General features: G+C 36.2%; 1 protein-coding gene across 6 annotated transcripts in view; it reads left to right on the forward strand.

Annotated features, from left to right (window-relative positions):
* PIG-O (phosphatidylinositol glycan anchor biosynthesis class O) overlaps window positions 1-14,052 on the forward strand; it is a 33,634-nt gene that overhangs the window by 775 nt on the left and 18,807 nt on the right. For all 6 annotated transcript variants that reach the window (XR_010856275.1, XR_010856274.1, XM_067122459.1 and 3 more), the window contains exons 2-4: window positions 4,323-4,815; window positions 5,576-5,677; window positions 9,312-9,524. Coding sequence is in view for 4 of the 6 variants with exons in the window: in XM_067122459.1 (XP_066978560.1) it covers window positions 4,349-4,815; window positions 5,576-5,677; window positions 9,312-9,524 (782 nt within the window). In the remaining 2 variants the exon portion in view is untranslated. The remainder of the gene's footprint in view (window positions 1-4,322; window positions 4,816-5,575; window positions 5,678-9,311; window positions 9,525-14,052) is intronic.

Raw genomic sequence — 14,052 nt, forward strand, 5'->3', positions numbered from 1 at the left:
GCGTAGTCCTTGTTTCCTATGTTTAGTGTTACGGTGTTTTTGGGGGGTCCAAAGGCCCAAAGTGCCTCACCCCCCTGCCCGCCCCCCTGGCCATGTCAGGAAATGGCACCCTTAGTGAGGTTAGGAAGGTAAGGTGTGGCTAGGTCAGGACACAACATTCTAGGAAAGGTTAGGTTTGTTTTTCGTTTGTGGAGCCTGTGCCCGCTGTGCTCATCTTGCCCCCCCCCCCTGCAGAATTTGGTAACAAGTGCATTTACGTAGGATTTACAGACAACTCAATATTGGTGTTTATGCACTGTGCTCTTAAGTCTCCTTAATATATTAATACAAAAATCTTCCCAAAATTTATTGCAGATATACTGTTACTGAGACCTAGGCTGTATACCACCTATTATTTTTAATATTCATTTCCATATGGTTTGTTGTGGTATTAAAGTAAAAATTTCCTGTATTTTGAGTGGGAGAATGATGGAAAATGAGGGAAACGCAGAGGTAGGCTTACTACAGTAACCCAGCCTTTTTAAGTAACCTTACTTGTGATGCTGAGCTTTACCATAACTTATCCTTAAGGTATGGCTTGTCTTAGGGCAATATGAAACAAATATTTAAAATGGAAGTTTCAGTAATATTAATTTACTGTACTTTAAGGAGAGCATTTGAAAAAATCATTTTTTATCAATAACTCTGGTTTTTTTGCATGAATCAGTTTGAAATTTTGGGCATTGTACAGTTTATGTATGGCAAAAAGGTCAGTATTCATATTTTCCTTCTTGCCCCCATTTGCTGGTACCCCACCCCCTAAAATTCTTTAAAAAAACTCAGCCATAACTAAACCTAAGAGCTGAAATTTACGTGGTAGACAGGTGTTGTAGATTAGAATAAAGTAATAGAGTGTTTTTTTCCAATTTTTTTTACAAATATTTTTCAATTTTTGAAAAATCTTGGATCGATTTTGTGGAAAAATAAATCCCCAAAATATTTTTGGGACAAAATAAAAAAAAACTAGTTTTGTAGACAGTTTATTTAGCTTTCATTTGCCTTATGTTTCATTGAGATAGGTGAATTCGTTACATCTGAGTTTCCATTTGAAGGTCAATAACTTTAGTTTTGAGATATTGGCCTCCAAAGTTTTATGATGACATTTTTTGCTTGTCTGTCCTTTTATTTGCTTGTTGTCTCACACTTTGAGGTTTTTATGGCAAATTTGATAGTTATATCATATTGGTGTTATCTGTGATTATTATTTTATGCATATTGAATTATATTTTATATATTTAGGCTCCTGGTCTCCCTCTTGCCTCTCTCTTGGGTGCCTCCCTCTTCATGATGTCATTTCTTCCTTTCTCTTATGGAACATAGATGTTTAAATTTTCATGGTCTTGGCATGGTTTCTTCTGAACAAAGAAGTATTGCAAAGCCAAGAGAAATACAAAAAATTGACTTGCAAAGTAATATAAGTGCGCTGAATGAAAAGTGTGTCAAAACACGTGGCTGCACAACGTCTTGCTTCGTTGAGAGCCGAGGTGCCACTGATTGCCCAAGTGGGTACACTCCTTCACCCAACAGAGCCTCTACGCACTTGTGTAGGATATAGTTGCCATATACCGCATTTAGATATTCTTCTTTGATAGCTAAATTGAAATTACTACCAATATACGGAAGTTATCATTACATTATACAAAAAATGTAATTTTCTGTGATAGTAGGGTTACGGTTTTGGCCTATAACTCCAAAACTATTGCAAATTTTTTAATAAAATTTTCTGAGAATATAGTCGAGGTGTAGGAGTCCGTATGTGAAATATCAGGAAAAATTTGGATTCTTCGATTGTTTTGCCACAGGCTCCCCTTAATTCAATACATATGAACCATGTATTGCTCATACTGGTTATCTTGTGTTATGCATTTTGGCTCTGGCCATTATTATTGGTGGAAACCACTTGTTTTTGTTTACCCCTGCCCCCTATAGGCTATCCAATTATGCAGGATTCCAGTAAAAACCTGGGGTTTTTGTGGAGGAAACTAAGAATGAATGCAGTGCACCATTAAGAGAACTAGGAATTGCTTAAATGACACCTTGCGCTACTTAGTCAGAACGATATATGGTTCATAAACATTATAGCAACAAACCAAAAACTGTATGAATCATCTAAAATGTAGCAAGGACAAATATGGGGACACTCCTAATTTAACCTAAGGGAGTATGACCTTACCAGGGTAGGGGAAGGCCCCTCTCCCATTGTTCTTCACCTGACCGAGAGTGCCATAAAAGTCATTAAGCAAAATACAAGATTGCATCCTAAGCTAGCTTTCCTTTATTTAATCTATAACTTGTTTGTTGGGTCTTTACCTGGCTAAAGGGCCTTTACTCTTCTTGAGTCCCCAATCCCCCCCTCCCCCATCCTAACCCAACCTAAAGCAGTAAAGAGTAAGTCTTTGCAGGTGGGAGAATCATCTCTCGGAATTGACTGTCATTGTTTCATCTTCACCCAGAAATGTTTTTTTCCCCTGCCACAAGAAGGGCTGGAAGAAAAGTAACTGTAACTTCCAGTAGTGCCTGCCAATGGATGATGCAGTTGATTGACAACCATTCTTGACTCATTAAGTTGGTGATGGGTCTTGTATACTACCAGTGGACATTTCTTGTGTGCATTTCTGTGAACTCCTGATGCATGTTACCCTTGTTCTTATAATGCCTGACCTGTCTTCTTTTAGGGATAGCCTAAGGCTTCCTGGCCATTCCTGGGCCTTTCTGGAGAGCCTTCCTTTGGTGCCGTCGTGGCGAAGTAGTTTTAGGTAGATTCTTGCTTTATCTTTCCCCAGATGGTATTTAACGTATAAGGCTGGTTCTCATCCAGGGCATTAATAATGGAAGTTGTTCTTATTCATTGAACTTAAGTTTCTTTAATACTTCTTGACCATCCTGTCATGACTAATATCAAGAAACTGGACCAAGCTATTCTCTAATAGCTTTAAACATGGAGACAAAAATAATGAAAAAAATTATATGTATTTATGGAATTAACAAGAAAGAAGTGTCCAAGAATGAAATAATTAGACATGCCTACAGTTCTTCTTCAGCCTCTAATGCTGACAATGCATACAAAAGCACATGATGTTAAGGGATTAGGCCCATCCTTGGCATTCAAAAAGAATTTGTCTGTTCAGAGGGTTTTGAAGGCTGGTACTTGGCTTTGTCAAACCACCTTCACATCCTTCTATCTAAGGGACATTACCCACGGGTACTTGGACACTTTTTTCCTTGGGTCTGGTGACGGCTGCTCAGCAAGTTGTGTAGCTCATCCAGTGCCCCTAGCGGGACAGTTTGTATATTACCCAAGATACAAACATGAACATGAGAGTGATTGAGATGACTGGTCTTTTTCCTTTTTCCTTTCCACTTTCTTCTGGTCTTTTTCCTTTTCCCTTTCCACTTTCTTCTCTATCAGTGGGCAGTGAGAAGATTGATCCATCATATGCTGGAACTGGTTGGATACAGATGAGTGAGTAGCCTTGCTGTTTGAGCATACACTATTGTATTCTACATGAATATAACCTTTCAGTTGCAAGTCTTTCCCCTCTCTAGCAAGGAGAGAGAGGAATGATAACAAGCAAGTCTGGTGGCTATCATGGTTTGTTATCAGAACAGATATACATCTCTAACTTCCGCCTACACAGTGAACCCTCACGTTGTATATTAGCCCAGTACTGTAGTCTGACTGATATCCACTTATCTAACAAGTCAGAGGCTTGCGTCTGCTTCCTTTGCTTTCACTTATCCAGGAAGTGAGACTAGGTGTGCTGAACCTCCAGTTGGTTCAAGACTTTCTTTCCTCCCACCAAAAGTGAGTCTATCCTTATGTTAAGACCCAGGTTTGTTCCGCATTTGAACAAATGACAAATTTTTAATTAATTTGCATTTTTCATAGCTAACAAACCTGCGGTTTTAACGTATACTACCCACCTCTAGGCACCCCTCTTTGTGATTCCTGGGCTGGAAGAAACTGAATGTGTCACAGGGTTAGAAGAGGTGGCAGTTGCCTCTTCGTTTCACCCCAGTGACTAATCTCGGATGCTACCAATTCCTTGCATCACAATTTTAATTGTTTTTAACCAGTTTCCACTGGATCTAGAAGATTTATCCTTACATTAAGACCTCAGCTTTGTTAGCTCTGAAAAATACAAATTAATAAAAAATTTGTCATTTTTAATTTAGGCAGATGAGGAGGAAGAAACCAGACAGCCATAAGGATAATATTGAATGTGAAATTATAAAATTTAAAATGTGTAACTTGTAACAACTAGTTTTGGTTTACTTTCCAGAATTGTGGCATGTTACACAAGAAAAGATGGCGCTAGGAGTGGGTAACTGTCAAGTGTTGGTGCTGATTTTGTGCATTGGTGAGCTTCTGACAGTAGGGATTCTCCTATTCAGCCATGGATTTCTTCTGACAAGACAGGTTGTGGATAAGAAGTCAACATGTAAAGATATTGAAGATTTAACATTACACCTGAAAAATTACACCAGATTAAAAAATACTAATGATTGCTGGACAGCTCCCGTCTTCAAAAAGGCAGTAATTCTTTTAATTGATGCTCTACGATATGATTTTGCTTCGTATAACAGCTCTATCAAAGATCCCAGACCATATCAAAACAAGATGGACATATTTGAGAGCACCATAAAATCACACCCAATGCATGCACGATTATATCCATTTGTAGCTGATGCTCCTACAACTACTCTGCAACGTTTGAAGGGCCTCACAACAGGAAGCCTTCCCACATTTATTGATGCCAGTCAGAATTTTGCCAGGTATGTGTTGACCAAATCTTACCTCAAAATTTAGTCATGCTTAAATGTGGCTCACCCTAAGGAAGCTGCTGAGACCAAAATGTGTTCCTACTTAAATACAGTTATCCTGTATTTTCTGGTTGTTATAAACTAACCAGACTAAAGTTTTTTTTATTTTTTTTGTAACAAAGACTAATGGTAGAAGCAGCCCTGTGTCTTTATCTAGCCCAGGCCAGATGGTAGCATGAAAAAATGCCCAAACCAACAGATATGATACATCCATCTATTGAAAGATTGAAATTATAGGAATTTAGGGAAACAAAAGAAGGGAGAACGTTGTAAAATTTAGCATTAGGGGAAGGGAACTGTCACCACACCAAGCTGTCATAATGTAATGGGTTTGTTTTGAAACCAATATAACTTATGTTTTACCTGATGTTCCCCCCTCCCAGTCCCAGCTAGTTTGCAGCTAGTACAGACCAAATGCACCACCATTGACACTAGGAACCTAGATGCACACTCAGACAGGTGGAAGGAGGAACTTTTCAGTATAGAGTTTGGAGGATGTGCTTATGGGCTTTTGTCATGTAAAGAAGTTATCGTTGCATGCACAGAAAATTGACTATTAGAAATATTTTTATTAGCCAAAAGACAGTATTTCTGAACACCAGAAACTATTAGTAGTGTAACAGAAATACACTAATTAAGTATATATGCCACTTATATTTAAGAAATATGTTTTGTTTTACATTTAAGAGTGTCTTTTTTTTTTTTCCAACAGTGAGGAGATAAATGAAGATAATATTGTTGATCAGCTGGTTGGATGTGGGAAAAAAATTACTATGTTAGGAGATGATACCTGGGGTGGCCTCTTCCCTGGCAGGTAAGACAAAAATTATACTGCAGTTCATATTTGAGGTTTGGCATTATTTATGTCCATACATTGTACACACATCTTTTCTTATATTTACCAAGATTTGTTCAGTTTTCAGAAATATGAGTGATAAATAGCCCAAAATCATGAGTCGGTTTACTTCTGTGAAATCTTATGTGACTTGTGTGTTTAACTAAGTGGTGGACAAATCTTATGCAAAGAACTCGAGTATAAGAGGTAACAAAATCCTCATTATAATGAAATCTGTTAAAAAGTACTCTCCATACTATATGTTTTAATATTAGAAAGGGAGCCAAGAGACATAGGAATATGGAATCACATGATCTATGAATGAAAACAAGATATGTACTTGGGAGCATGCCCTTGTGGTTGACATTTCATATTTTAACATGAAACAGGAATATTATTAGAAAACACAGTTGCAACATCTTGCCAATAAAGCACTGCACAACATAAAAATTCTTGGAGCAGAAAAATTATATTCACATTGAAACATACCTAAGAGTAATACATGGACCTAGCCAATCTGCACTGTTATTGCTGTATCTGTGATAGAGGTGTGAACTGTTGCTTAGGGTCCATTTGTGTTTATTCAGTGTATCAACACTGGCACTATTCCAACCTAGAGGAACTAGTAGAGAATTCTTGATATTAGTCGGCTACTAACAATAGGTTTTTTCTAGACCAGAACCCGGTCTTAATATTCTATTTTTAACCTAAGTGGTTTTATTCTTTAATTCATATTGCTGTATATCACTCTACATATTTTAACATTTTTCCTATTACGTTTAATTTTTTGTATTGATTTTTGTATTTTTATTGTTTTTTTTTAATATTTGTTGCTGACCAGCATTGAGCCGCATAAAATGGTTAAGTATATTTTTATTTTTCCCGTATTATATTTCATAAAACTTGCCGTATATTCGAAAAAGTGGAAGACAAAATTGAATAACAATGTGTTTTGCTGTTTTTACTTTATGAAAGTACTGTGATAAAGTAAAATAGTTTGGCTTTGAGACCAAAACCAGCTTACTATTAACCCTTAAACGCCGAAGCCCTATTTACAAAAACGTCTCCCATATGCCGGTGGCGTTTGGGAGCTAGCGCCGAAGCGGAAAAAAAGTTTTTTTCAAAAAATCACAGCACGCTTAGTTTTTAAGATTAAGAGTTCATTTTTGGCTCCTTTTTCTCATTGCCTGAAGTTTAGTATGCAACCATCAGAAATGAAAAAAATATCATTATCATATATAAATATTGGAATATATGACAGCGAAAAAAACTCATATATAATTGTATACAAATCGCTGTAAGCAAAACGGTTAAAGCTAATGAGTTAATTTTTTTAGTTGTATTGTACACTAAATTGTGATGATTTTGGTATATAACAGATTGTAAAACCATTAAAGCAACACAGAGGAAATATCACAAAATGATGCATGAATTCCTAATGCGCGGACGTAAAAAAATTTTTTCAAAAATTCACCATAAATCGAAATATTGTGCTAGAGACTTTCCAATTGTTTCAAAATGAAGGAAATTGATTGAATATTACTATACTGTAAGGGTTTTAGCTTACAATTGCATTTTTTACCATTTTGATCGAGTTAAAGTTGACCAAGGTTGATTTTTCTATTTATCGTTATTTATATGAAAATATTTCAAAAATGGTAAAAGCTAAAAGCATGATTTATTTTTGTTGTATTCTTCATGAAATTGCACACATTTTGATGTATAACACTTTATGTAACGAATAATATAAAATGGCGAAAAAACTACGACAAGGTGACTCAAGAAATGCTAGGATTTTTAGCGGAGTTCGTGCGCGGATGGAAGGAAAAAATTTTTTTTAAAATTCACCATAAATCGAAATATTGTGCTGGAGACTTTCTGTTTGTTGCAAAATGAAAGTAAAGGATTGATTGTTACTAGAATGTAAGAATTTTGGCTTACGATTGCGTTTTTCGAGCATTTCGATCGAGTTAAAGTTGACCAAAGGTTGATTTTTTCTATTTATCGTTATTTATATGAAAATATTTCAGAAATGGTAAAAGCTAAAAGCATGATTTATTTTTGTTGTATTCTACATGAAATTGTGCACATTTTGATGTATAACACTTTATGTAACGAATAATATAAAACTGCGAAAAATTACGACAATGTGACTCAAAAATGCTAGGATTTTCAGCGGAGCGAAGGAAAAGTTTTTCAAAAGTTCACCATAAATCAAAATATTGTGCTGGAGACTTTCCCTTTGTTGCAGAATAAAGGTAAATGATTGATTGTTACTAGAATGTAAGAATTTTGGCTTACGATTACATTTTTCGAGCATTTCGGTCGAGTCAAAATTGACCAAATGTTAAAATTTTGTCAGTTATCGTGATTTAAATGAAAATATTTCAAAACTGTTAAAAGCTAAAAGAATGATTTATTTTTTGTTGTATTCTACATGAAATTGTGCACATTTTGATGTATAACTTTATGTAACGAATAATATAAAACGGCGAAAAAATTACGACAAGGTGACTCAAGAAATGCCAGGATTTTCAGAGAAGGAAAAAGTTTTTTTCAAAAATTTACGGATGCCCTCAGGACACCCCGATGCTTCCTAGGGGTCGTAAAGGCACGGATGTGGTCCTTGGTCCCCTTCGGTCACACGTGGCCGCACAACACGGCGTTGAGAAGCTGGGTCATCTTGGGTGCTTGGTCCCTCTCCAGCATCCCAGTCTAAAACTCGTCTCACATGCTCACTACCGACAGGCATTATGCGCCTTTCACGGTCCTGACGATGTTGGGACATCTCTGCAAACGTCCTGTTGCCTCACAAATAAGCAAACACTCGCCAAAGTTCTGCAAAACACGGATGCGTCAAAAAATCGCTCTCGGATGATGCGGTGCTGATGCTTTCTGGTGCGGGAAGGAGGAAATTACGCATGCGGCGTCTGGGTGACGCTTATAAACAAAACAACAGCTTGATCCGTGAACTCCCAGCATCCCTCAAGGCGCCGTGATTTAAAACCTTTCGCAAACTAGGCCTATAATTATTTTTCCGCGAATATTTGAAAAAAGCATTTTTAGTCGACGTATGGTACGTCCACTTGACACCCGACAGACAATTTTAGTTGACGTATGGTACGTCCAGTAGGCGTTTAAGGGTTAATCAAAGTAAATATTACATCAAAAGTTAAATGTTACTTCTAAGCTTATAAGCGGTAATTCAGAATTGAGTGTTTTACCACAGATTGCTTTGCCCCTCTCTCCCTGTAACTAAAAGGCTAATTTATTATAATGAAGTATTTTAAGATCCTTTTGTATTGTTTTTTATTAGGGCAAATTGGCTTAATTTTTTGTTGTTTTTTGTATTTTTTGGTATTTGCTAAGACGACTATGAAAATCTAACTCAAAATGTACTGAAAATGTGGAAATCTCCCATCACTGAGATACAGAATTTTACAAGAACTATAAAAGGGCATGAATGTATTGTGGTATAGCATGGTGTTGTTTTGTGTATGATGATTTCAAGTATTGTATTACAAAATACAGTATACATTTATAACTTGTTTACTCAGCCTAGCTTGCTCAGTAATGAAGTGAAGTTAAATTTGAGTTACTTCATGTTTTACAGGTTCAGTAGAGCTTTTTTGTATCCTTCTTTCAACGTCATGGATCTTCACACAGTGGACAATGGTGTGATTAGCCATCTAGATGAAGAATTAGCACGTGATGACTGGGATATTATTATTGCGCATTTTTTGGGAGTTGATCACTGTGGTCATCGTTATGGTCCAGATCACCCAGAGATGGAGCTCAAGTTGCTTCAGATGAATGAAATGATACAGTAAGTTTAAGAATTTTTCTTGAAGAAAAAAAAAGTATCATCTTTTGGATTTTTCCTATGAAGTTTTGCTGTTCAATCATATTTTTATGGACTTTTAAGATAGTTATTTGTTTGTAATTGTATTTTAACATTGTGGGAAGGTTTGGAACTAAGCTTTTTTAATCCAGTACCAGGCTGTTATAGTTACGAGGGAGTTGCTGGAATGTCTGAGGTTCTCTAATACTAGCCCTTTGTTCCTACAAGAATACAACCATTTATCTCTATATGGATTACCTTCAGCAAAAGCCAATGTGGTCATTGAAGCTTGGTAGCAAGGTAATTAATTAGTAGCGGGTAAGGGATTCTCCCACTCACTCGACTATTGGTGTTGTTCTTTCTCTTGACTGCCTTGCTGAAGAGACAACTTGGGTTCCTCTTCTCTATAGCTATTGTTGAACTTAATTATTTCTTGGTTTGAATGGCTAAGGACTTTGGCTTGTTTGTTTTAGATGATAGTTATGATAATGCCTGATGATTCTCCAGCCCTTAAGGATGATCAACATAGATGTGTAGAGAGAGAGCATGTGTGTGCAAGGTTCATTCCCTCCTTTCTGCAGAGGTCAGCCCTTTGGAAGAAGTATGGGTTGAAGTGGTAGCCTTATCAGCTAGTAGAACAGGCAAGTTACATGCTCTCTCTAGCAAGGTTTATCACACAATTAGCAAAGCATTGGCCTGCATTATGTGCTGCTCTGTAAGAGCAGAAAAGGGGGAGTGATTGTTTTTCTTCAGTGTCTAAAGACACTACAGTTGGCCCCCAGTATACACGGGGGTAATACAGTGTCACTGGCTGAATATAGCAGCAAGTGTCCTTCCATAGGCATAGTTACTCAGGCAGTTGTAAATTGATTGAATTTTAATTCTGAAATATCAAATTGTCAGAAAACAATAGATTTTTTTGATGCTAACCCATCACTTTATGAGATACTTTGTTCTCCTACCCAATAGAGCTTGGAGACAATTGTTATGACCATTTTCCACTAATATAGGGACTTGGGAGCATGGATATAAGCAGCTTTTTTTTTGCGGGGGGGTCCATGTCTGGAAAGAGAGCTGATGCATCTGAAGACAGTATAGGCATAAAGTGATGGATTTGTACCAAGAAAATCAATTTCATTCTTAAAACATTTTGCATTCAACATTAAGCTGTACAGTGGCCCTCCCCCAATTTTACTCGTTTCACATTTCCACGGTTCACTGTGTCACGGATTTTTGTTGAACACATCATTCACTTGTTTTGGGGGGTGGGGATTTCACTAATTTGTGGATTTGTCTCTGGGCCATATCTCTAAAATTATCACTAATTTGCTTTTTTCGTAGAGCAACACTATTCATTCACTAATTACTGTATTTTTTCATTAAAATATATATTACTGAGAGAGAGAGAGAGATCTGATTTTTACATCGAAGTCTAAGCACAGTGTAAATGATTGTCAGTGAAATAACATTTCATTGATATTTTGCTGTTTTTTTATTAAAGGATATTATGTTGTTTGAGAGAGAGAGAGAAACTGTGGTTTTTACATAGAAGTCTAAGCACAGTATAAATGGATTCTGTAAATTAAATAACATTGCATTGGTATTTTGCTGTTTTTTTTTTTTTGCCATTAAAGTAATATGTATACTGTTTGAGAGAGAGAGAGAGAGAACTAAAGTATTTATAGTTACGTCGAAGCACAGTAACTTGCTGGGGACGAGACCTAAAGGCACTTAAACTATGGCTAGGATGAGAATGTTGAGAGTTGCCTTTGTCTGAAATTCGGATTTTAAATATTTTTACAATGATTAGATTACAGTGATAAAATATTCTTGTGTACTGTTATAATATGTGTGGTACAGTAATCATAGTCAACTAAACATGTTATGAAATGTGATATAATAAATCAGATAAAGCAAACAATATGGCAATGCTACCTACATCGATCTGTCATGAATTGCTGGATTATTTTTATTTTGGGTTTTTTTGTGCTTGTGGTACAGTAATTGGTGTTATTTTCATTAAAGAATATGCACAGTACAGTACTGATATACAAAAAAGAGAGAGAGAGAGAGATAGTTGCAGCTGGAGCCTATGTATGAAATTCAGATTATAAATATTTTTATGGTGAGTAGGTCAGTATAATATAAATAGATTCTGTAAGTGAAATAACATGTTATAGATATTTTGCTGTGTTTTCTCAGTAAATGTATACTGAGAGAGAGAGAGAGAGAGAGAGAGAGAGAGAATGATGGCACAAGAAATTTTTATAAATTTATGGGAGATGGTGAGGACTAACCACAAAATGACATAAACCAAGAACTTATTGTAGTAAATAATTTTTTTACCATACATGTATTTGTACGTAATCACGAAAATACTAACATGATGTAACAAACCTAGCGCTCTGTTTGGAGGTACGTGTCCTGTCGTTCTAAACTACCCACATATTTCAGATGCCCATACAGTACTAGTACTATCCTAAAATATGTACCTGTACAATAAATATAATTTCAAAATCACCTTACAAAACAGGAAAATATCATTATACATAAAGTGTACGCCCAGTGCATTACAGTATGTACTGAACGATGAGCAAAGTAACGTAGCCAAAGAAAACGTGCGTGTCTGAATGATAGAGGATACTTAAGAGTAACAGTTGTAGGCTGGTATACTTAATTTTACATGACTTTGAAATGATATTAGGGTGTTCTGGGATGGTAGTTTGAGGTTTTTTTGTTTGGACTGTCAAGTTTATTGATGAACTGTTAAAATAGGCAGTTATAAGCATTTTAGGGGTGTATATAGCCTAGTTAAGAGTAACAGTAGTAGGAGAGTACTGTAATGTAAGGTTACTTTGGGTGTTTTGGGATGATGGTTTGGGGTGTATTTTTTTTTTTAAATAATGTTAAATTGTTTTAGTATGATAATTTAAGGTATATTTTTGTTTGAACTATCAAATTAAGCACTGAAATGTTTAAATGGGCAGCTATAAGCATTTTAGTCTAAGGGTACAAGGTATTTGGCAGTTATAAGGATTTTTAGAGGGGATTTTTGCATTTCTGCAGTAGGTTCTGGAACCTATCCCCATGTAAAAATGAGGGACCACTGTATTCCCTAACAGAAAAAAAACCACAAAACAGGCACATTCATACTTTAGTGGATAAACCCATTGTGCAACAAAACATTTGCTGCTTCATGCATATACAAAGGCTTACCAGCAGTGCTTTTCAGCTCCAGTAAACCCACTGTGCCATTCAGCACACACACACACACACACACACACACACACACACACACACACACACACACACACACACACACACACACACACACACACACACACACACACACACACACACACACACACACACACACATCTCTCTCTCTCAGGAATATTTAGGCCCATCCTTTCCAGTGTGTCTTTCTTGCCCTCAATCCATTCCTCGCAAGGTGTTCTTCTCCTCCTTCCTCCTAATACTTTAGATAGGCTAGCGACTGAACCATCTCAAAATACTCTGATGCATACTTCCACCTAAACCAACCTTTTTAACACTTATGCATATCCCCATGTTCCTCACCCTATCAGTTCTTCTTACTATGCTATAATTGATGAGGTAATTTAATATCTTACTATGCTATAATTGATGAGGTAATTTAATAATATTCTTTTCAAATGCTGGAAGTGCAGTGCAGTCACATAGGTATCCAGGTTAAGTTTTATCAGGTACCATTTCATGTGAGGATATGAGGAAATAGATAAACTTGCTAAAAACAGCAACAGAATGACTTCTTGGGGGATATTCAATCTTAAGACCTACCAAGTATTAGAAAATTAGTAAATGATATTTGGCAGTAGTAGTGGAACTTGTTGGTTTCAAATAAAAGGAAAGAGCTCAAAAGTAATGTTTCCCAGAGAACCTAGTATGCTTAGGCAGTGGTAAATGGCTCTTATGTCATTTGTAGAGTTAAAGTAAGCAGTTTATTTGTGTTATCCGATGGTTGTGCTCACTAGTCATTGTTTGCGATGATTACCTTGTCTGGCTGAGTGTAACACATATTTTGATCTTATGCTCTAATTTTGGAGGTATGAGACTGATTTTTTCCTGAGGTTTATGTTGGGAATGGCAGGTACATCTCCAAGGCTCTTGGAAGGAATGGAAATATGACTTTAGTGGCATTTTAAATTTGTTGCTGAAGATGTTCTATAACAGATAGAAGTTTTATAATTATGAGTCAGAGAATATAATACTTGTTCTTTTTAGCTGAGTTTTAGTTATGATTTTCGTGTTTTGCAGTAGCTTGCCTTCTGCAACAAAGTGAATTGTAATAATTCAAGTCTTATAATATTATGCATTTTCTTTTATGCTGTTCAGAATCAATGACCCAGGTAGTCACAACAGTACATAACTCTCAGTTACTTTCCCAGCAACCATAAGCTGATTTTCACCTTCATTAAAGCAGCTGTTTTTACTTTATATATTGACATAGTACTATCTTTTTAAAGACAGATTT

The sequence above is a fragment of the Macrobrachium rosenbergii genome, chromosome 20 (assembly GCF_040412425.1).
Source record: "Macrobrachium rosenbergii isolate ZJJX-2024 chromosome 20, ASM4041242v1, whole genome shotgun sequence".
In the NCBI taxonomy this organism is placed as follows: Eukaryota; Metazoa; Arthropoda; class Malacostraca; order Decapoda; family Palaemonidae; genus Macrobrachium; species Macrobrachium rosenbergii.